Raw genomic sequence first — 21,552 nt, forward strand, 5'->3', positions numbered from 1 at the left:
TTGGTCAGGCAAAAGGGCTTCTTACAACCATCTCAAGGTGTTCGAATGTAGGGCATTTATTCACATCCTCAAAGATGAGTGAGCAAAGCTTGATGCAAAAACTAAGGAATGCATCTATCTTCGTTCTCCTAAGGATGAGTTCGGATACCAACTTTAGGATCCAATCAACAAGAAGGTCGTCCGAAGCCGGGACGTTGTATTCTTCGAAGACCAAATAATTGAAGACATCCAGAAATCGGAGAGGCCAAGATTAAGAAGTAGCAAGAGCACATACCTTACACCGGTCCGATGTAAGGATAATGCCACACCTGAAAAAATGATGCTGAAGATCATGAGCCTATCCTAGAGCAAAAAAACAGGAGACTCATGATGAGCCAGTTCAGGAAGAACCTCAGTCTAGCTCTCCACTAGCGCCCCAGTTGTGACGATCTTCAAGGGACCGAAGGTCATATTCCTGATATAGCATCGAAGAGTTTACGATGCTCATCGATGAGGGGGAGCCTCAAATCATAAAGTGGAGTGGATAAGGGTCATGCAAGAGGAGATGTAATACTTGCACGAGAATAACACTTATGAACTAGTGGAGCTACCAAAAGGGAGACGAGCCTTGAGGAATAAGTGAGTGTATCAAATTAAGACCGAAGAAAGCAGTTCAAAGCCCTGCTACAAAACTCGGTTGGTCGTAAAAGGATTCAGTCAAGAGAAAGGTATTGAATTTAAAGAAATATTCTTTCTAGTGGTAAAGATGTCATCCATCTGAGTTGCTCTTGGCCTAGCAGCAGTGCAAGACTTGGAGATCGAGCAGCTCGATGTTAAGACAATATTCCTTTATGGTGATCTAGAGGAAGAGGTCTACATGGAGCAGCCTGAGGGGTTCAAAGTTCTAGGCAAAGAAAATTTGATGTGCCGCCTAACAAAGAGTCTATTAGGTCTTAAGCAAGCACCTAGGCAATGGTACAAGAAGTTCGACTCTTTCATGACATAACATGATTTTAAAAGGATGGAGATCGATCATTGTGTCTTCATAAAGAGGTATGCATGTGACAACTTTCTCATACTTCTACTCTATGTTGATGATATGTTGATTGTTGGACGAGATCACATAAAGATAGCTGCTTTGAAGAAAGATCTAAGCAATAGCTTTGTCATGAAAGATTTGGGACAAGCTAGACAAATCCTTAGGATGAGGATCACTCGTGATAGATCAAAGAAGTTGCTATGATTATCCCAAGAGAGGTACATTGAGAAGGTGCTAGAAAGATTCAACATGCACAAAGAAAAGCCGGTCAACACACCACTTGCTGGACACTTCAAGATGAGCTCGAAGCAAAGTCCCACAAGTGAGAAAAAATGGAGGAAATGAAGATGATTCAATATTCATCTGCAGTAGGCAGTCTTATGTATGTAAAGTCTTATGTATGTAATGATATGCACAAGACCTGATATCGCCTATGTAGTTGGTGTTGTTAGTCGCTTCTTGGCTAATCCGGGGGAAGGAACATTGGACTGCAGTCAAATGGATCCTCCGATATCTACGAGTCGCTTCTTGGCTAATCCGGGGGAAGGAACATTGGACTGCAGTCAAATGGATCCTCCGATATCTACGCGATACTTCTAAGAAGTGTTTATGCTTTGGAAATGGAAAATATGTGCTAGTGGGATACACAGTTACAGACTTGGCCGGTGACATTGAGTCTAGAAAATCAACGTCAGAATACCTAACTACTTTTGCAGGGGGAGCTGTTTTCTGGCAATCAAAGTTACAAAAGTGTGTTGCATTGTCCACTACTGAGGCAGAGTACATCGCAGCTATTGAAGCTTGTAAGGAGATGCTGTGGATGAAGAATTTTGTTGGTTGAGTTGGGAGTAGATCAAGACATGTATATCTTGAAGTGTGACAATCAAAGTGTAATTTACTTAGCAAAGAATTCAACTTTTCATTCCCGCACAAAGGCGCACATTGATACACGGTATCACTGAATCCGAAGAACACTCGAAGAAAAGCGCATACATCTTAACAAGGTTCAAACAGATGAAAATTAGTCAGGCATGATGACCAAGGTAATAACATCCACGAAGTTTGAAGATTGTGGTTAAGGTGTTGGTTTGCTACTACCTCCCAATTAAGTCGGGAGGGGGAGATTTGCTAGGTTTCCTCCTTAATTGGGAAGATTTTAGAAAATTCTAGAACTTTCTGGAGAACTCTAGAGAAATGTAGAATTCTCTAGAAGCGTGTGAAATCCTCTAGAATATTCTAGAGATGTGTGGAGCCTTTTGGAACATTCTGAAAAAGTATGAAATAAAATGGAGGATTGTAGAGATTCCTTAGAAATCTCTAGAAAGTAAAGATATGTGTGGAGAATTCTAGAGAGCTAATCTTCACCCTTGGATCAAATTAATCTCCACCACTCATTATGAAGGTGGAGTAGTATAAATAGGGATGGAAGCCTTCATTCCTATTCATCCAAGACAAGAAAACAATCCATTTCTTAGAGTGAGAGAAAACCTCTAATATAGAGAGTTAGAGAGCTTCTTTGAGAGAAGTGAGATAGCTTGAGAGTTCTAATCCTCAAGCTCGAGTGAGTCACCAAAGTGAGACAGTTTTGTAAAATATAAATTCTTGTAATCCTACTATTCTTTTGTATAGTGGAAGAACCTCCATATTGGAGAACCATAAACTCTTGTGCTCTTATTAATATCTTAATTTATAAGTGCATATCTTAACTTCACGAGGCGGTAAAGACCGAGTTTTCCCAACATATGTACTAGTTGTTAAAGGAGGTGTTTTACTTTCGTCTGGTAAATACAAAAGTTGGGAGGAGAGGAATTCTAGAAGCTCTTTTCCCCTTCAGTACGTGAAATTGGAGGCAACTGTGCTCAGTTCATACTGACATAAATTTATTTTCGATACTAGTGCTTACAAAAATTATTTTTTATGTGTATTGATCATGTTTTCCAATTGCTCTAGTTGCATCCAAAAATTTTGTGAAATAGTACTCTTTTTAGTTCAATTCTCATAGTCAAGGCTCTAATTGATCGGTGAAATTCACATATTACAGCAAAGAAAATATAAAGTGAATACTTTTTAATTATATTTTTAAACAGAGAAATTCCAGCAACCTAACGCAAGTATAACACTAATAAGAATATACAAAACATAGAGAGATAAAATTCTGCATATTGGCAAATATTAAGAATCTAATAATCTCGAGCCGTAAATTAAGTATTATATACACTAGTAAAAATTCACGTATCCTAAACGGAATATTCTAGACGGAATTTTTTCCGTCTAGAATGTATTAAACTAGACAGAAAAATTCCGTCTAGAATATTCCGTCTAGAATGTAATATTCTAGACGGAATTTCCGTCTAGAATAGTATTCTAGACGGATTTTATTAAATATTTTTTAATTACCCGTTATCCTAGACGGAAATTTCCGTCTAGGATAGCTTTCTAGACGGAAAACATTAAAAAAAACTTTTTTTTTCGTTTTCGTGGCTACAATTTTGGTAATCCCCCAGCTCTAAAAATTTCCCCCCTTGTTATATATCAAAAAACTGCCTTAAAATTCATCCCCTCTTCCAAATTAAAAATCTCTCCCCAACCCTAAAAAATGGACCCCCACACCCGACGTCCCTGCCGTCGCCTCCTCCTCCTCCTCCGGCTGACAGAAGATCACCTACCCCAAGCGCCACCGTCGGGCCCCTCCTCCCTCCGCCGCAGCCCCCCGCCGTCTCCAGCGTCTTCGCCTCCGTCGAGCTCAGGGCCCCAGGAGCGCCGACGCTCAATGGAGGCCGCGGCCCGGCTATCGCCGGCCCCACTCGCTGATCCTGATGGAGGGATGCTGACTCAGCAGTGGAAGCCCTTTGCCGATGCCCCCGATCCCAAAGCCCTTCTCGATGTCAGTTTCTCTCTCTCTCTCTCTCTCTCTCAATCTAATGTGATAAAGTTGAGTTTTTGACAATTTTAGTGCTGCGTGTAGCAAATTTTGTTGTTTGATGAGTGGTTCATGATGAACTGATGAATGGTGGGGAAATCTTTTAGGTCAATTAAAAATGACCATTTATACAATTTGATTATAGTGTTTAATTGGTTTAAGATGTGAATGGTGGATGCAGGTGCTGCTGTTATTTACTTCATATATGTAGCTTATAATAATATCAGACTTCGACATTTGCAAAAAGTAAAAGGTAATATGGTTGCAGGAAATATATAATCAATATTTGAGCTGTATTAGACCATGAAGTATGAATAAATAAACTCAATTAGTACAAACCGGAATATTATAACCTGGGGTGTGTTATTGACTTCTTCTTTTCAATTGGGACTTGAATGGAATGAATTTTTTATTAGAACATCTTCATTAATCGCGGGTTTTTGGTCTTTCAAATTGTATCCTGGAAATGAAAAGTATGCAGAAAAAAGGTATTAATTGTTGTATTCGTTACTCGACATCTTGTTGTTGAACTGAACAAGGCATTGTTCATTATTTTCTAGGATTTTTTTTGCACCTTCTCATTGTTATTGAAATTTTATTTATAATATTATGCTTTTGCATGTAAATTTTTTATTAGTCATCCTTGTGTTTGGGTATATTTTCTTTAGAACTTATAGTTTCCCTATTGATTAAATTGTTCTCTCAGACGCAAAGACGTGAATCTATTGCAGCAAAACTTGTTGCAAATTTGATCACAGAAGCAGGTGCAAACCGTGTACTTGCATGTGATCTTCGTTCCGGGCAGTCCATGGGATATTTTGATATTCCAGTGGATCATGTCGATGGTCAGGTAACTCTCACATAATCTATTGGATAAGTTGTTTTGAGAATTACAGAATGGCGTAAATCCCTTTCTAACTAATCAAAATTGTTTGCTTTTGTACTTCTAGCCTGTGATTCTTGATTACCTAGCCAGCAAGACCATATGTTTAGACGATCTAGTTGTAGTATCTTTAGATGTTGGAGGTGTTGCTAGGGCTCGTGCTTTTGTCAAGAAGTTATCAGATACTTCTCTCGCCATTGTGGATAAAAGGCGTCTTGGACACAATGTTGCTGAGGTAGTAGAATGCAAATAGATTGCCCTTGGAAAGAAATATTCTTCATAGCTTAGGCTTAGTGGTATCCTGCTTTATGTTAACTTAGTGGTATCTCTTGGATCCAAAATTGTTCCACTTATTAATTTAAACGGTATGATTGCCTTCTATGTACATGCTTAACAATTAGGAGACAATATGGTTGTATCAATCTATCTACTCACATTTTACTATCTTTTGTACATACAGGTTATGAATCTGATAGGGGACGTCAGAGGGAAAGTTGCTGTTGTGGTTGACGATATGATTGATACTGCTGGTAAGTTGAGTTTGTTTTCTCTAGGAATATAAATTCCGTCATTGTGCCTAAAATATCTGCACCCTCTCTTTTCTTTTTCTCTAGCTACATCATGTTTTTGTTGTTTTTAGGACAATATGAGCAGCTTCAAAGAGCTTTTCTCAAGGGAAACAAAAATATGTCTTGCTACTTCCTATCTGTTTGATTTGTGATTCTTGAATAAAATATTTGATGAATCTGATGAGGCGTATGCATAAATGCTATACAGGTCAAGTGGTTCTTTCTGTACTTCAATGTGATTTGCTGTAATTTTGACACCTTCATGATGATTAAGGTTCTCATTAGATTAAATTATTGAGATGTTGCACCTCGACTAATTTTGACAAAGCATGGTTAAAGTTGAAGAATTGCAGTCCTGTAAGCGACCTCTAGCATCTAAAATGTACAAAAAATTTGCATCAAAGATTGAATTTAACTTTTTTATTATGTGTGATTTTCCCCCAAATATTTATATCCAAAATTTATATCAAAGGCTGCAAATTTTGAGTATTCTAAGGTAAGATTTTCTTCATGTTTTTGCATGTTTTGTTATGAGAATCAATAATCATAGAACAGTATTAAACTTGAGAGCTTCATTTCTTTAGCCAATACCTATGTTTGGTTGTGAATCTATGAAAAACATGATTCGGTCAGGCTAGATCAACTACCTAGCTACTAGGCTAATTTGCACAATTGTATTTGTGAATCCTACTTATATAACACAAATTTGGCCTCATGTTTAGTTATTACTCATGTTTAGTTATTACTGAGCATACTTCTAAATTTAGGAATATATCATATTCTTAAAAATAATGCCACCTTCTTTTTTATCTTGCAGGTGCATGTGTTTCTTTGAGCTTCTCTGGAGAAAATGGACTTGGATATCGGTTTGTCATGCGTCATTGTATTTTTAAATCACAACTTTCTTTGTGTTAAGCCCAAAACAAATAGTGAGTTGATTCAGTTGTGCGGCAAATTTATAAGTTGACATTGTGTTACTTTGTCGTGTGAAAAAACAAAGGATTTGTATGTGGTTGGTATCATGTTGGTGTGTGATTTATTTATGAAAAAACATGTGTTACTTTGTTGTGTGATTTATTTAAGTTGTTTTGTGTGATTTATTTAAGTTGTTATCATGTTGGTGTGGTTTCTTAATTTGTAAGCTGGATTTACAGGGTTATTTGAGTGGATTTACAGATTTGTAAGCTGGATTTACAGGGTTATTTGAGTGGATTTACAGATTTGTAAGCTGGATTTACATATTTGTAAGCTGGAAACTGCACAGAATATCCTAGACGGATTTTTTGTATCCCAGACGGATTTTTTTATCCCAGCTGGAAGCTGGATTTACAGGCTGCCGTCTGGGATAGTTATCCCAGACGGAATAGTATTCCGTCTGGGATAACTATCCCAGACGGATTTTCCGTTTGGGATAATTTACATCCCAGACGGTTTTTCCGTCTGGGATAACTATCCCAGACGGAAATTTTCGTCTGGGATGTAAATTATCCCAGACGGAAAATTTCTGTCTGGGATAGTTATCTCAGACGGAAAAAATCCGTCTGTAATGTATTACAGACGGTTTTTTTTTACGTCTACTAACGTCCGTCTAGAATTCATTCTAGACGGAATTTCCGTCTAGAATAATGTATTCTAGACGGAAACAAACTAGACTCGTATTCCAGACGGAATTCCGTCTGGAATACGTTTTCTGGACGGGATTTTAATTATTCCAGACGGAATTTTCCGTCTGGATTACGTCGTTTTCTACCAGTGATAAGGATGGTATCACCAACTTAAATATACGGCTTAAGATTCTTTAGGAACTTCAATTTTAAATCACAGATTAGGTGAAAATTTGGATAATGATGGTGCCAATTTCACGGTGCCACTCGCTTACAAGAGAATTAATAATTAGGAGGCTTGGAGGAGAAAAGCAGATGCACACTTTTACTTATGTCCTTTTAGTCCCACATCGGCCGTTTAGTATTGTGAGGGACGTGACAGCCAGTATATAACGAGTTGATGGGCTTCGAAACAACTCATACCTTTCTCGGCCTTTTGGCTAAGATCAAGTGTAGTATCTGTTCTTATCAGTTTAATATTGGCTAAGATCAAGTGTAGTATCTGTTCTTATCAGTTTAATATCTGATACGTGGGCCATCGGCCCACTATGATATTAAATTAATTTTTGTTGGGGGAGGGCCCAACACAGCAGCTTGCTGCTGGGGCTCTCGAGCGTCGCCCGGGCGTTACACTACTGCCTGGGCCCGGCACACCCCTACCAAATCAATGTTTAAACTTTATTTCTTAAAAGTGATTAATTGCACTTAAAACCCTATATTTTAAACATTATTTAAGAAAATCTTTAATTGCAGTAAACACCCTGATTGTTTTATATACTTCAGACTTCACATACCCTCACTTGTTCAGTCATTTGATCTTGACTAAAGCTTTTGCACTTTGATAGCCGTTGTGCGCACCTATGCACTCTGAAGTTGTTTAAGTTTGCATTTTTATTTTAATTCCCGATTAACGTTGAGATATGATTCTTTTAAAGAAAGAGTTGATATATTAATTTTGTGAACTTTTTAACTCCTTAATTTTTATTAAATTTATTGTTAAAATATCGTAATTCTATTTTGAAACTATCCAATTTTAATTTAATGTAGGAATTTGATAGGCTCAACAGAAATTTTACAAATATTAAGAGTTAAAAATATTTTAAAAGCAGCACGTTAATGGAAATTTTCATGATGAAATTTCATGTTTGCATAACTGAGATAGTAAATTGTAAATTCTAAAAACCTAAAGATATATAGATGCTGCCAAAAATAATTGAGGGCGTATAACTGTAAGCTTTTGTTGAGTTGCATTATTCCCGTGTAATTCAACTACATTTTCGGTGGGTCATGGTTTAAAGCTTTTGTTGAGTTGCATTATTCCCGTGTAATTCAACTACATTTTCGGTGGGTCATGGTTTAGTAGAAATAGGCATCTAATCAAGCATTATTCCCGTGTAATTCAACTACATTTTCGGTGGGTCATGGTTTAGTAGAAATAGGCATCTAATCAAATCCAGTTACAAATTAAAACAAGTGTTGCATAATCCAAGGATTATAACCGAAGATCCTCTCCAAATTGAGTAGAGATTTTACCGGAACATTCTCATAGAATGAGATGATATATACCATTTACGGATGGTTATATGATTAATTTGGAAATTATACTTATTCTATCTATATGGCGGAAACTACCCCCGCTCAGAGTGGTTCTGATAGGATTTGTGTTCCTACATTATGGTGTTATATTTGGGTTTAACGACAACAAACCTCAAGTGGTTTGAAACTTTAGATACTATTATTCACCATTTATTGATAGATTTGATCTTCATCTAGATCAAGAACCAGAATACATCATTACCACTAACGTTTACAATGTTTTCACCATGCATGGCCTCTTAAATAAATTTATGATTTTCTTATCACAATTCCGTATCTTAAATGACGCTTGTAAGGTTCCTATTCCTACATTGTTAGTTTGATTATACCCTAATAAGCCAAAGTTTAGGAAAAAGTTATTACTTGTTTATGACATTCAATATCTTAGAGTCAAACTTGAATATGAATCTTATTAGAATCATCCATATAGGAGTGGAGTGCTTTACACTATAAATAAAATAGTTAAAATTGTGAAACTAATGCTCTATCAACTCATAAATGATATAGCTTACCTTATTTTTTATGAAGCGTTCTGATAGAACTTATATTTGTCAAACTCACATTTAGGGGCTGTTTGTTTCGTTTCCCCCAGAATCCAAAACCCACTTTCCTTCACTTTTTCACTTTCCCACACTTTCCAAAACCCACTTTCCTTCACTTTCTCCATTTCCTCCAATAATATTGTGACAATTCATCCCATCACATCTCATTTCATACTTTTAAAAATAAACAAAACACATGAAATGAGTCACATCAATCAACTCATCTTAACTCACTTTCCCCCACTTTTCTTCATTTTCTATCATCTTTAAAAATTACTCACATCATCTAATAATATGGTGACAACTCATCACATCTCATTAAAATTTCCTTCCATCACTTTCCTCCAAAAAAACAAGGAAATTGATTTTCCTAAGTATGTGTCACATCATCCAATAATATAATGACAACTCATCTCATCTCATCTATTTTCCCACACTTTTAAGAATGAACCAAACACAAGAAAAGAACATAAACAAGGAAAGTGGAGGAAAACATCAAAAATTACTCACATCAACCAATAATATGGTGACAACTCATTTTCTCCCCCACTTTCGGTTATAGCTTTGACGAACCAAACTTCTGAAAGTGGAGGAAAACATCAAAATTCACCTTCTTTTCCCTCATTTTCCCCCACTTTCGATCTTTTTTTGCGAAACAAACAAGCCCTTAATGACCTCTTAAAAAAAATCCTGACTCAGTACAATGGTCTAACCTTTCATGAGAACCCCCACGCCACCCCTCCACCCCCCACCCCCCCTGCGGGGCCCCTGGTGGTGGGGTTTTTGTGCGCCTGAAAAACATAGCTATGCGAAAAAGCTTATCATATAACATTCCTCGATTTTAATTTGAAAATCAAGTAGCAGTACAACATGAGTTACTCGTAAGATCAAGAATGAAGAGCATTTCACTCATTATTAGAACACTTTTTCGATCTCATTACGAATTTTCCAGTTACTGTCTTCTCGCAGTAGGATTTGTTTTTCCAATATATACATGAATCAAGATGGTATTTATGAGCATTAGACCCTTAAATACAATTGCAAAGTAATAGAACTCCCCAAATTCAAATTTGACCTTGATCCAAACAAATTGAGAAGGCTAGCTCTAGTACCCCTTGAACAAGGCAATTCTAACTATTGATCTTCCATGTCTCGGATTACAAAATTAAGAAGGATTTGATCTTGCTATCATCAAAGCAATCCTTCAGACTTTGAAATATTTAAAAAAAAATAACACCAAAAGAAGATACGATAAGTTTTGCAACCAATAACTGCTCTATTACAGGCATGTTATATATCACAAAGAACTCAAGAGTTGGTAAACTAGCTTTCACCATTAAATTAAGCACATCTACAGTATTAATACCATAAGTTCTAGTTCAATCAGTTCTACGCAAGTTAGGGTTAATCAAAGAAACCTACATGAAGCTTAAAACGATAAATTTAAGAGCATCCAGTAACAAGATGTTTTCTCGAAAATATCCTTCATGGTCTCTCCTTGATTACTTTCAACGATTCTCCTCTTGAGCGTTAAACGAGTCATATTCAATGAGCAAACAAAAAAGCTTAACATTAACCTGAAATAAATGCATTCATTCCATGTACAGTATCTAAATACTAGAAATATAGACCAAAATAGTACTAAGAATCTAAGGAATTGCATTCAACCACACCAGAATCAAGATGAGAGAAGCGCACGAGAGTAGCATCACAGATTTAACACAAAAGTTTAGTTATCCTTACAGCAGCTAAATGCTGAAATAGTCAAATTACCTATAAGTCTTTTACGCACTGCATCTGCATTTGAAAACATTAAGGCTTACATGCCAAGAGAAATACATAATCTAGAAAGTTGATCCATTCCACCCAAAGAATGAACCCTGCGAAGAAAAGGGGTGAAATTTTTAGTACCTTGATATACAGAAAGAATGATGATAAATCGGTAAGTAGCTAGCAATAACTTTAAAACTTCAGGTTCTCATGATCTAAATAATGATGAATCTTTACATAATTACATCATCTATTGCTGATGGGAAGCATGTAAACACTGAGCATATTCTTGAGTTTTATGGGCCTAAGAACCATAAAAACCGCAATAAGAAACAAGATGCATAATAGCGTATCACAAATCTAGTTGCCGATATTAGAAAGCTTACCTTTGTATCAACAAATTGGAGATAGAATCGTGACTTGGGAATCGATAACTTGGTCTCCAAGATTGAAGCAATGGCAGCACTCAGCTTCTTGTTGACGTCAGAGTTAAGGCCTCCAATGGAAACCAGTTCACCAAATGCAGCAGGCTCCTGAGATCCCCCAAATGCCATGGGCACAGATCCTTTGAGCACCACCATCACATACTGTCAATAGGAACCCAAAAATCATTGTAATGAATCAATGATGTAATATCAACTTACATTACCAATGGATACTTTCGGGTGAAAATTGTGATTGCCTTCAAAGTTAAATTCATAAGATGCCAGTTTAAATAAAGGCTCGAGTGCAATTTAAATATCTAGTACCTATCAATATATAAAGGGTAAATTTGACAAAACCCTCCTGAAATTTGGGGGTTTTTGCACAGAACTCCACTGAACTTTATAAATCATAGAGCGCCCTAAACAAGTAGGACAACTGATAAGTGATAACACATACTTTAAGAAGGGTAAGTCACCTTAAATATAACTTCAGTATTTCCCTTTTAGAGTAATGGTAGGCAAAGAGTAAAAGGGGTAGTTTAGATATTTCTACTCCATCTGTTGACTAGGGGTGGAAATGAACCAAATAATTAGCAAACAGATATGGTTACTATTCATCCAGATATTCAGATATATTCGATTTGGTAGGGTATTTAACGGTAGACGAATAATTTTTAGTATCTGGTTCATAAATGAATAGAATTTAATAAAAGGAATATCCGATTCGGTTAATTATCAACTATTTGATTATATTTTACATTTAGTCCCATGAATTTAACTTACTGCAAATATTATTCACCCAAACTTCTATTAAAAAAGCCACCCCCATCCCATGTAGATAGTTAAATGAAATTTTTTTTATCTTACACACCAGACTCATCTTTTGAGCAATTGCCATGTTTGCAATCTGTTTATTTTCCTATTAATTATTGGGTAGGCTGGAAGTACATCTATTTCGTCATGCGTCTCAAATTAATAACTGAGGTGAAGGGCTCTCCAGCTCCTCTCATGTTATCGAGTGTTAGTGGAAACTAAAAGAGCAAGAACTACCATAGGGGTTCTCCCTCTTTCTCTTGCACCAATGTTGATGCCATCAATGAGAATTTCCAATACTTCAGGGAGGTGCTTCTATGATATATAAAGTTCAGGGGTTATGTTCAAAATCCACCAAAATTCAGGGTTGTGATGCCCATGTATAAATAAGAGGATAGAGAAATTGCCCCTAACTATTTATTGTGGCATCCATGGCACAATTTTTGCAATAAATACTCACTGGCAATCCATGACGTCTTATTCCTCTCCTCCCCTCGCGACCATTCAAATCAACCTAATGCAATGGCAGCAATGCTGATCTCATCTCCCAACCATCATCTCCCAGCTATTATCATTCATGATAGCCAGCACAACAATCAGCCCATCCCATTAAAAAAAGCCCAACCCATAGGCCATGGCCCACAGGCCAGACTAGCATGCAGTAATTCATACTTTTCTAATGTAGATTTCCTATCCTTCAATGCTCGACAAACACCCTCTAAGATCCTATAGATGTATTATTGAGGTCACAATCTCATAAACAACTCACACTATGCAAAAAAAAAGACTAATAATGTAATTAACAATCCAAATCAACATATTTAAAAATAGAAATTTACTAATGTAGTTATTTGATAGAACATTAACATCTTTTTTTAAAATGTTTTGGCATGATATGAGATGCAACTCAATTGAAAATTGCAACATCCAGGGGTTTGAGTTGTAATTTTAGTAATAGAGATTTTCTAAGCACTCTTCAGTATTTTGATGAATATTCGTAATCATTTTGATTTACTGAAAATGCTCAAATTATTGTGCTTTTGTCCTTTGAGATAACTCTATCACCAGTTTAAAGTTGTAGGGGTTTAGACTTTGCCCAAAGATAAAATACTGGTTTCCCTCTTTTAAAATATACATACTAATCTAGCAAAAATTTAGAAAAGAACGAACAGAAAAAAAATGCATTTCAACCTGCGATCCGAACCGCCATGGGCTAGGTTGCACTTGGCCCGGTCCCATAAGGGCTATGGGCCAGGTAGGGTCCAACTCGAGGCCTGAAAACAAACTCCTCGGCCCGGCCTAGGAAGCCCGTCCGGGCTTGAGTCTAACCGGCGCGGACCAAAAACTGGCAGGCCGATTCATGAGCCAAGCCCTGCCCAACCCATGCCCACCCTTATGTATGACTAAGTGAAAGAAAAAGCTTGCGCAAACTCTAATATAAATTAAAACTGGACTTCACGTTTGCCTTAATATTCACACGCTATGTGATAGTCATTACATGATAGTCCTAATAGCATCAAACTTTACGAGGCAAAAGCCTTTGTTTGGTGCCAAATAGTGATGACCGGTGCAAGAACAGTGAAATAACATAAATGTTCAAACATATTACAAAGTCAGATCGCCTAACTAGCACCTAACGCTTAGGCGGTACCTAGACTACCCATTTAGATTTTGGGAGTGTTTAAGGGAGTATTGTCTGCTTACGTGGACTACACCCTTCAAGCTTTGATCGTGTTTTCTGTGTTGCAGCCTCCACATCCTTCAACCTCCTTCTAACTCCTTTAATCTTTAAATATGAACACCTCTACAACCTGCTCCGACCTTCAGCAAAACCTCTTAGACTACCACTTAAATGAAGAAAAAATTTGTATAGACATCAGTCCGGCACCTAAGCTTTCTATAACATTCACATTTACTATTAATTATTGTGATTAAATAATAAAAAAAGAAACCTCTAAGGCTCTAGGCATCGAGTCCAACGCCTAGACCTCCTAGCGCTTTCTATAACCTTATTAATTATTATTTGGTTATTTAGTATTTAAGTATGCATGGTTTATTGTTGATCTAAGATTGCTACCTTTTTTGGTAATTTTATATGAATTTAATACATATTTATATTAATTATAATAATTAAATAATTTAAAAGATAGCTAAACGCCTAGTAGGCGCCTAGGCGTATGCCTATGCTTCTAGGTGCTAGGCGTTGGCTCAAACGCAGTCTGCCTAGCGCCTTCTGTAACATTGTCCCATAATAAAATAATGAACCAAGCCATAAGGAAATGCAGAATGATAGGTTCAAACCCTATTTTCTTCTTTCCGTAGCAACTCATAAGCTAAAGCTATGTGATGTAATGAGCTAACCTAGCCAAGACATAAGCTTTCTCGTGAAAAACTGAAAGACAGATTACAAAATCCCATCTCCAAACATCACCATCCTAACATAGGAACTGAGAACCAATAAAATGCAAGCTAGAATCCCAAACCAAGATACAGGTTTCATCACCAAATCATCACAATAGCATAAAGTAAAGTAAAACTCATGAATTAATTTCTAAATAAGCGAAGAATAAAAATGCTACAACAAAGGCATAAGAAAATGCCAACCAAACCCTGCTCTACTCTTATTGTAGCAACTCGATAGCTAAAGGCATGTGATATAAACAATAACCCAACCAAGATTTGACTTTTCTCATGATAACAAAGTTAATACACAAGGATAATAAAAACCCATTTCCAGAACCCCCCATCCTCGCATAAGAACCTAGAACCAAAAAAGCCCAAACTAAAATCCCAACAAAACCATAAGAAAAATCCATAATGCATAAAACCTAAACAAAGCACTACAACAGAAACATAAGAAAACTCCCAACTTTTAGAACCAAACCCCCATTCCCTTCTTATATGATGAAAAGGAAGAAACCCAAGCAAGATTTTGACCTTCCTCATGATAACAGCGTTAACAAACAAAAATAACAAAAACCCACTTCCAAAATTACCAAGAAGAGAAAAACCCGTGAATTAATTTCTAATAAAATGTTGGGAGAGTTGGGGTTTAAGGGGGAGAGCTCACGCTCTCAGGCTTGCCGATGACAGTGGCGACAGTCTTCGACGCCTCAGAGAGGATGGCTGAGGTGTCGATTTTCTCGAGGTCGACGTTGGTGGAGAGATTTAGGCACGGCATTTCCCCCTCTCTTCTCTTCTCTTCTCTTCTCCTTCTCCTCTTTTGGATTCTTTTCCTTTCTATCACACAAAAATGGGATTTTTATTATTGCAGCCTGCTGCCTTCAGTAGTCGGGAGGACGCGACTCTTGCTGTCATAAATGCTTAGATGGGCTTTGTAGGGCCTTTGTTTGATGGATAGACGGGCCTTAGGCCTGACCTTCGCTGAATTAGGGACTTAGATTATTATTAATAGTATCGAAATCGTAAATTTATTAATTTTAATTAAAATTTTAAATTTTCTAATTTGTAAATGGTTACATGTGAACTATCTCGGAACGAGATTTGCAGTGATTTTTAATCATGTATGAAGAGATTGAAAAATGAAGGTAATGTGCGCTTTAGTGGTATAAAGTTGTCACATTTTTTAACTTTGAGGAAAGAGTTTGTTTTTGACACTTTGATGTCGCAAACCTTCAGGTGCAAATTATTCTATTTAAAATGAACCTTTGTGGTACCAAACTATAAAAAAATTAATTTTGTGATATTAAAGTTAAAATAAGTGACAACTTTGTAGCACAAAAGTGTAAATTATCTAAAAATAAGCAAGCCTATAAACCTTTTGAACCGCTGATTCTGGCAGCATAGAGTACATAGTTAAAATATCGTAAGTCATTGAAGAGTAACATCTATATAGTTGATATGTAGCATGTAACATCTAAGGGCACATATTTGCAACTTTGAAATCTAACATCTAAACTTAAGTTCATAGATTCACGTCTTGAATACTATTTTAATAGTCTAGCTCTATTCCAAAGATATTTTCCCTGCCCATTTTAAGACGTATTTGATTCTTTAAAAGATAAATTATGATTTCATACATGAACTGTTTGCCTCATGAGTAAACATGCAACTAGGTTCCAAAGAGAGGACGTAAAGTATCTTTCTCAAGCTACCTCTAGTCAATATAAAGTCACACTAAAGTCCAATTATATCCCGTAATCTATTGCATTTGCCGAACGATATTTTCACAGCAACAATCATAGAAAACAGGCTAATTATTTACACGTTAACTAGCCTAACAGCTATAGCAAAACAAGAGAATTCATGGGAAAAAAACATATATTTAAAAAATCAGAAATCACAGAGAGGGCAATTACCAATAAAGACCCAAATCATCACTTTATAATGATACATTGCCATTAGTTCACACTTATGACAGCTCCAAATTCTGATAAATGATCAATTGCCTGGCTTTTTTTTTTCTCCCCTGAAAAAAATTCAACCCACCCTTGGGATGTAACACACTTTAGCCTCCCCATAGTCCCCAGACTCCCATCCATCTTCTCCTTCAACAAAAAGCCATACTCTGTTGCAGCAACAGTCCATGATCCTCTTCCAATGGCACCAAATGAACACAACCTTCACATTTGGATTCTCCCTCTCGATTATCTCCTTGGCCTCTGATCCTTTCGCCCCTACCAACTCCGGCCACATTCTCTTCCCTAAGAGAGGAGTAACCAAATACATTGTCAGCAGTGTCTCGCATCCACTCGGTTTAGGTATGGATTTGGTCTAACAAATGCATAAGATGAGATATAGTACAAAATTGGACAAAAAGTTTTAACATGCAAGGCTCATGACCCAGATTAAGGACTACTAATCCTTTTAAGTCAATTTTGCTCCGAGTAGTTTAACTTAGTCCATCTCTGTCGATGGCCTCATACAGATATACAATTAGCTATCTCAAAAGTTGAAGGGGGGAAAAATACCGACCTATGTAAATTCGCAATGCAGAAGTATGAGGTGGTGGTACCTGGGCAGAGATCAGGGCCACAAGGCGAGCAGTCTCCCGCTTCTGCTGCATCCATCTCTTCTTCCCTCTTGGTTGGCAAACAGCAAGCTAATACATAAAGGGGGTGATGAGGTCTGATTTATAAACAAATCCAACGATGGATAGGAATGGATAAGGGATGGCATGCATAAACCACATGTTATGTCCATCCATGCATGCCTATGTAGCTATAGTGTCACATGGAGAACCTCTTAGGATTTTGCAGAAAACCCTTCTCAGTTTGGGATTCAACAGAGCAATTCTCTGTCCATGCATGCCTCTGTAACTACCTTAAATTTCCGTTACGTTAAAGCTCTAGCTAAAGATTTGCTTAATCTATGAAATCCTAACTAGTTTTTCACTATAACCTCGTATTTATCTTTCTTCCCTTCACTAACACTACCTGTTCCTCCAGCAACCGTCTTATCTCTCGATACATGATCCTCGCTATTCAGCGCAATGCGTGACTATCACCCCCTCATTTTCCTTAGGGTTAGAGCATCAATTAGATTATGAGTTATGTTGGTCAACATTACGGTGAGGAGGAAGAGAAGAAAAAAAAGTTAAGGTGAGGTTAGGCTTAGAATTGTGCTTCAACTAGAACTTTTCAATAATTAATTATGATAGAGAATTAGTGAATAATTAAGGGTAAACATTCTATTAGGAGGTCACAACTCATGACCCTCCACTAGTAGCTAGTGAAAAAGAGCATCCTCCAATTAACTTACAAATGCAAGGGTTTCCTGCGAAAAATCACAAGAGTAGAGGTTTCTGCAATTTAGCATCAATTAAATAGTTGGATTAATTGGATACATTTGCTTCTTGCTGGTAGGCAGTCAACTACAGAGAATCTTTACTTCCATGTGTAATTTTTGTCTGCATATGAATTTGTCAATGTCTACAGCTACAGGGCTCACTAATTGAGGATTGTTGTGTTGTCATATAAGGCAAGATACATGTGATCCTATAGTATCTCATGCACAAACCAAACACGAGACCATGGACCGTATGCAGTAGTTATAAGCATACTCATGTCAGTTTAGCTTACATATTGCATGGTATACATGAGTAGAATATGGTGTGTGATTGAGTAAATGCCACATTTAGAGGAATTTACTCCCCAATTTAAGGGAAATATCTGTAACACAGTTTATTCGACTGCCGCCTATGAAGATACAGGGAAAAAAACCATTGAGAAGATAATTGCAAACATAGTTCATAAAAAAATTATACGCATTGGCAAGGGTGTGTACAAAATTACTTCACATCCACATCCATATATTAAATCAAGATATGCTTGAGAGGTGCTATCTTTTTCCAGAATAAGGAGAAGATCATCAGAGAATATGCTCAAATCAATAAATATATGATATAGTATCAACCTTTAGGATACATAACTAGATATTAGCATATCACCTTTATCTCAACAAGAACAATAACAACAACAAAAGAAATAATAGTTATAAAAAAGTCCAAGATATGGCATATCAATATCGTGCCTTACATAAAGATGAGATTGGTCGCCAATCAAAGGAATGGACGATTAAATAATGTGTATTCAAGATATATGTTTTGCACAGGTATCATAACACTCCCAGGGTGATGGTACGATAAAAACAAGAGCTACCTAGACCTGCTCTTGTAAATGAAATGCTCAAACTTACATTACTTGATCTTGCTTGAAGCATCACAAGTAACAAAACATTCCTCAGATGTCAAACTTTCAACTTCAAAAAGAGACTGAAAACGCTTGCCATCTGAAGGCAGTTGCCAGTTCCACTATGGCTTCTAGGATTTGTTAGAGAACAGCCCTTTGTTGACGAGTCCATCATTTAAAGGTTAATAGGTTCAAACTGTTGAACCATATTCCTTCAATCTCATTTTCTAATCTGTAACATCGAACCGACACTTGCATCAAGAGCGAGAACTTTCCTTTATGATCGCAAATGTTGTAGGCTTCAAGTGAAGTTAAAACTCGCTTAACGAATCCTGCTTAGTGCTGCTCATCGAGCAGGTCTTCAGGAGGATCATATATAAGCATGTCAGGGAACAACTCCAAAAAGTCTTCTTTCACTTTCTCTCTTAGATCTGGATACGGTAAGAGGCCTTTCAAGATAACCCTGAACGGTAAAGAGAGCGGTGGATCGGGAGAACTCCTCATCTCATCATAAAACTCCATGGCCAAAGAAATTAAGCCTCCATCTGAAAAGGCCCTTACAATATCTCCATATGTATGCTGATCAAATAAGACTCTCTCATTCCTTAAATCTGCCCAAACCTGCTTTGCTTCCTCAGCTTTCTTGTTCCTTGCAAGCATGAAAAGCATGTCTCGGTAGAAGTACATATCAGGATGGTACCAAATTTCTTTTCTTACAACTCCATATATCTAGTGAAGACACTACATATTAGTAACTGGCCACACATATTTTATAAATCATATATGTCTAAATACAGTCTAAAGTTGCAGTAAATCAAATAATGATCTAGTATTAGTATTACACAAAACTAAGTAGACAAATTCAGGCTATTCAGCACAATATAGACAACAAATTGCAACTGGAGTATGACAATATAGCAAGGTATTAATTATATTGACTACAAATAGTTCCCTTTTCTAGAGTAAAGAGTGCTTCCAGAGCCAGAAGAAGGATTAGGAGCGACATCGAACCTTTTGCAATATTTAAGAGCACCTAAACTTCTGCAAATCCATATTGTTCTTCATGCAGTCTCAAGAACATAGAATGAGTTACAGAAATAACTATTCAAGTAATACTGATGACGAAATGAACAAATGAATCTACTTAGTGCACTGATAATCACATTTTTATTACATTTTATACCCTCATTATCTATTTGATTTAAATAAAAATGTCACTAATAAACATGTTTTACCTTAATTGCAAGTTAATGAATAAAAGCCCAAAATAACTCAACATCTCATCTCTCAAAAAGCCCAAGAAGTCCAAGCTCATACACACAAGAGAAGATCGGTCGAAGAACAAGATAACTGAGTATCGATACCCGTATCGATAACGGTATCGATACCCGTATCGATACCAAGTTTACTGTTACGGATTAAAGGTTGAAATTGATTAACTTGGGAATCAAGTTTAATCCAAGGATTGATATTGGCCGTAATACTCTATAAATAGGGGTAGAGAGTAAGGGTTCAAGTGTGAAATATTTTGTAAAAACTTTTTTTGGAGAGGAGGGTCACTCTTAATTGAGAAGACATTTCAAACTGTAACTTTTTGTTGCAATTAATAAAAAAAAATTTACCTTTTTATATTTTTCTTTTCTTCTTTGTTTGATTATGAAGATGTATGTAGTATGAAGATAAAGAACAAGATGAAAGTTTGCTATCACCTTGAGGCTAGAACCATCTTATGATGTAATTTTTTTTTGTTAATAAATTTATCTTTTGCTTTCTTTTCTTGTTTAAATAGCCAAGAGGCTAGAACCCTCTTGCCTTTTGTTAATAAATTTATCTTTTGCTTTCTTTTCTTGTTTAAATAGCCAAGAGGCTAGAACCCTCTTGCCTTAGATTTATTTTCATGCTTGCTTTCTTTTCTTGTTTAAATAGCCAAGAGGCTAGAACCCTCTTGCCTTAGATTTATTTTCATGCTTAACAAGATAGATTTACTTTCATGTCTTCACTTCATTGCTTTAAATTCTTGCATTTATTTTGTAGTTTAGATTTTTACAATTTATTTTGTAGTTTAGACTTTTTTTTTTGCACTATTCGCCTTGAGGCTAGAACCCTCTAGGGAATGCTTTTTTTTTTAAATGTGGAACTAATACTTGTGAGAACTCTAGAAATTGCATGAAACTAGCTAGTGGATTCAATTCAAAATTCATCATATCTCTAATTGAATCATCCATCTTTTACTTTATTTATTTTCCTCTTTATTTTTAATTTTTCTCTCATTTGTTTCTTGATTTTATTTCCTTCATCTTTCTTTCTTCCCTTTTATTAGTTTTGTTTACATTTACACTTCATCACATCCACTCTTTATCTCTTCACTCTCAATCTCGTTTTGTTTTATTTACATACAATCACTGTCACTTTCTCTCTCTCCACAATCACATCCATCACTCGTAATTGTCACACATACAACATAAGAATCGATTTTGATTTTTTCCTACAAATACCTTCCTCATGGGATCGATAACTTTTTATATTATAACTTGATAGTTGTATACTTGCAACTCCAGAGGTATATTTTTATGCACTGTCATGCACAGTGCATAGATATCCCATTGTTCTGATTTAAGAACTCAATACTCTTTGACATGTAAGCTTCCATAAAAAATAACAAAGGGAGCACAAGATTCGAATGGTCAAAGAGATCAGATAGGAGGAAATTTCTGTGGCACAGGATGAGGATACAGTAACTACAACAACCAAGGTCGTGGCTG

General features: G+C 36.4%; 4 protein-coding genes across 5 annotated transcripts in view; 1 reads left to right on the forward strand and 3 right to left on the reverse strand.

Moving 5' to 3' along the window:
• LOC109841514 (ribose-phosphate pyrophosphokinase 1-like) lies at positions 3,789 to 5,535 on the forward strand. The gene is made up of 5 exons (XM_020410477.1): positions 3,789 to 3,902; positions 4,645 to 4,788; positions 4,889 to 5,056; positions 5,282 to 5,351; positions 5,462 to 5,535. The coding sequence occupies exons 1-5, from the start codon at positions 3,789 to 3,791 to the stop codon at positions 5,533 to 5,535; spliced, it is 570 nt and encodes a 189-aa protein (XP_020266066.1).
• On the reverse strand, positions 10,817 to 15,423 carry LOC109843024 (macrophage migration inhibitory factor homolog). Its single transcript, XM_020411957.1, has 3 exons — positions 15,211 to 15,423; positions 11,289 to 11,489; positions 10,817 to 11,012 (listed from the first exon to the last, which is right to left on the reverse strand). Exons 1-3 carry the CDS (start codon positions 15,319 to 15,321, stop codon positions 10,977 to 10,979), a joined length of 348 nt encoding a protein of 115 aa, XP_020267546.1. The 5' UTR covers positions 15,322 to 15,423; the 3' UTR covers positions 10,817 to 10,976.
• Positions 16,463 to 17,349, reverse strand: LOC109843015 (inhibitor of trypsin and hageman factor-like). Of its 2 annotated transcripts, none has more exons than XM_020411942.1 (2): positions 17,076 to 17,349; positions 16,463 to 16,804 (listed from the first exon to the last, which is right to left on the reverse strand). In XM_020411942.1, the coding sequence occupies exons 1-2, from the start codon at positions 17,164 to 17,166 to the stop codon at positions 16,581 to 16,583; spliced, it is 315 nt and encodes a 104-aa protein (XP_020267531.1). In that variant the 5' UTR covers positions 17,167 to 17,349; the 3' UTR covers positions 16,463 to 16,580. The 2 variants fall into 2 exon arrangements, with proteins under 2 accessions (XP_020267531.1, XP_020267532.1); XM_020411943.1 differs by having other exon boundaries at positions 17,116 to 17,279.
• Positions 18,570 to 21,552, reverse strand: part of LOC109843187 (pentatricopeptide repeat-containing protein At1g62350) — a 4,772-nt gene continuing 1,789 nt past the window's right edge. The window contains exon 2 of the mRNA XM_020412124.1: positions 18,570 to 19,519. Coding sequence (XP_020267713.1) covers positions 19,127 to 19,519 — 393 coding nt within the window. The 3' untranslated portion in view covers positions 18,570 to 19,126. The remainder of the gene's footprint in view (positions 19,520 to 21,552) is intronic.

This window comes from Asparagus officinalis, chromosome 5 (assembly GCF_001876935.1).
Source record: "Asparagus officinalis chromosome 5, Aspof.V1, whole genome shotgun sequence".
Taxonomy (NCBI): Eukaryota; Viridiplantae; Streptophyta; class Magnoliopsida; order Asparagales; family Asparagaceae; genus Asparagus; species Asparagus officinalis.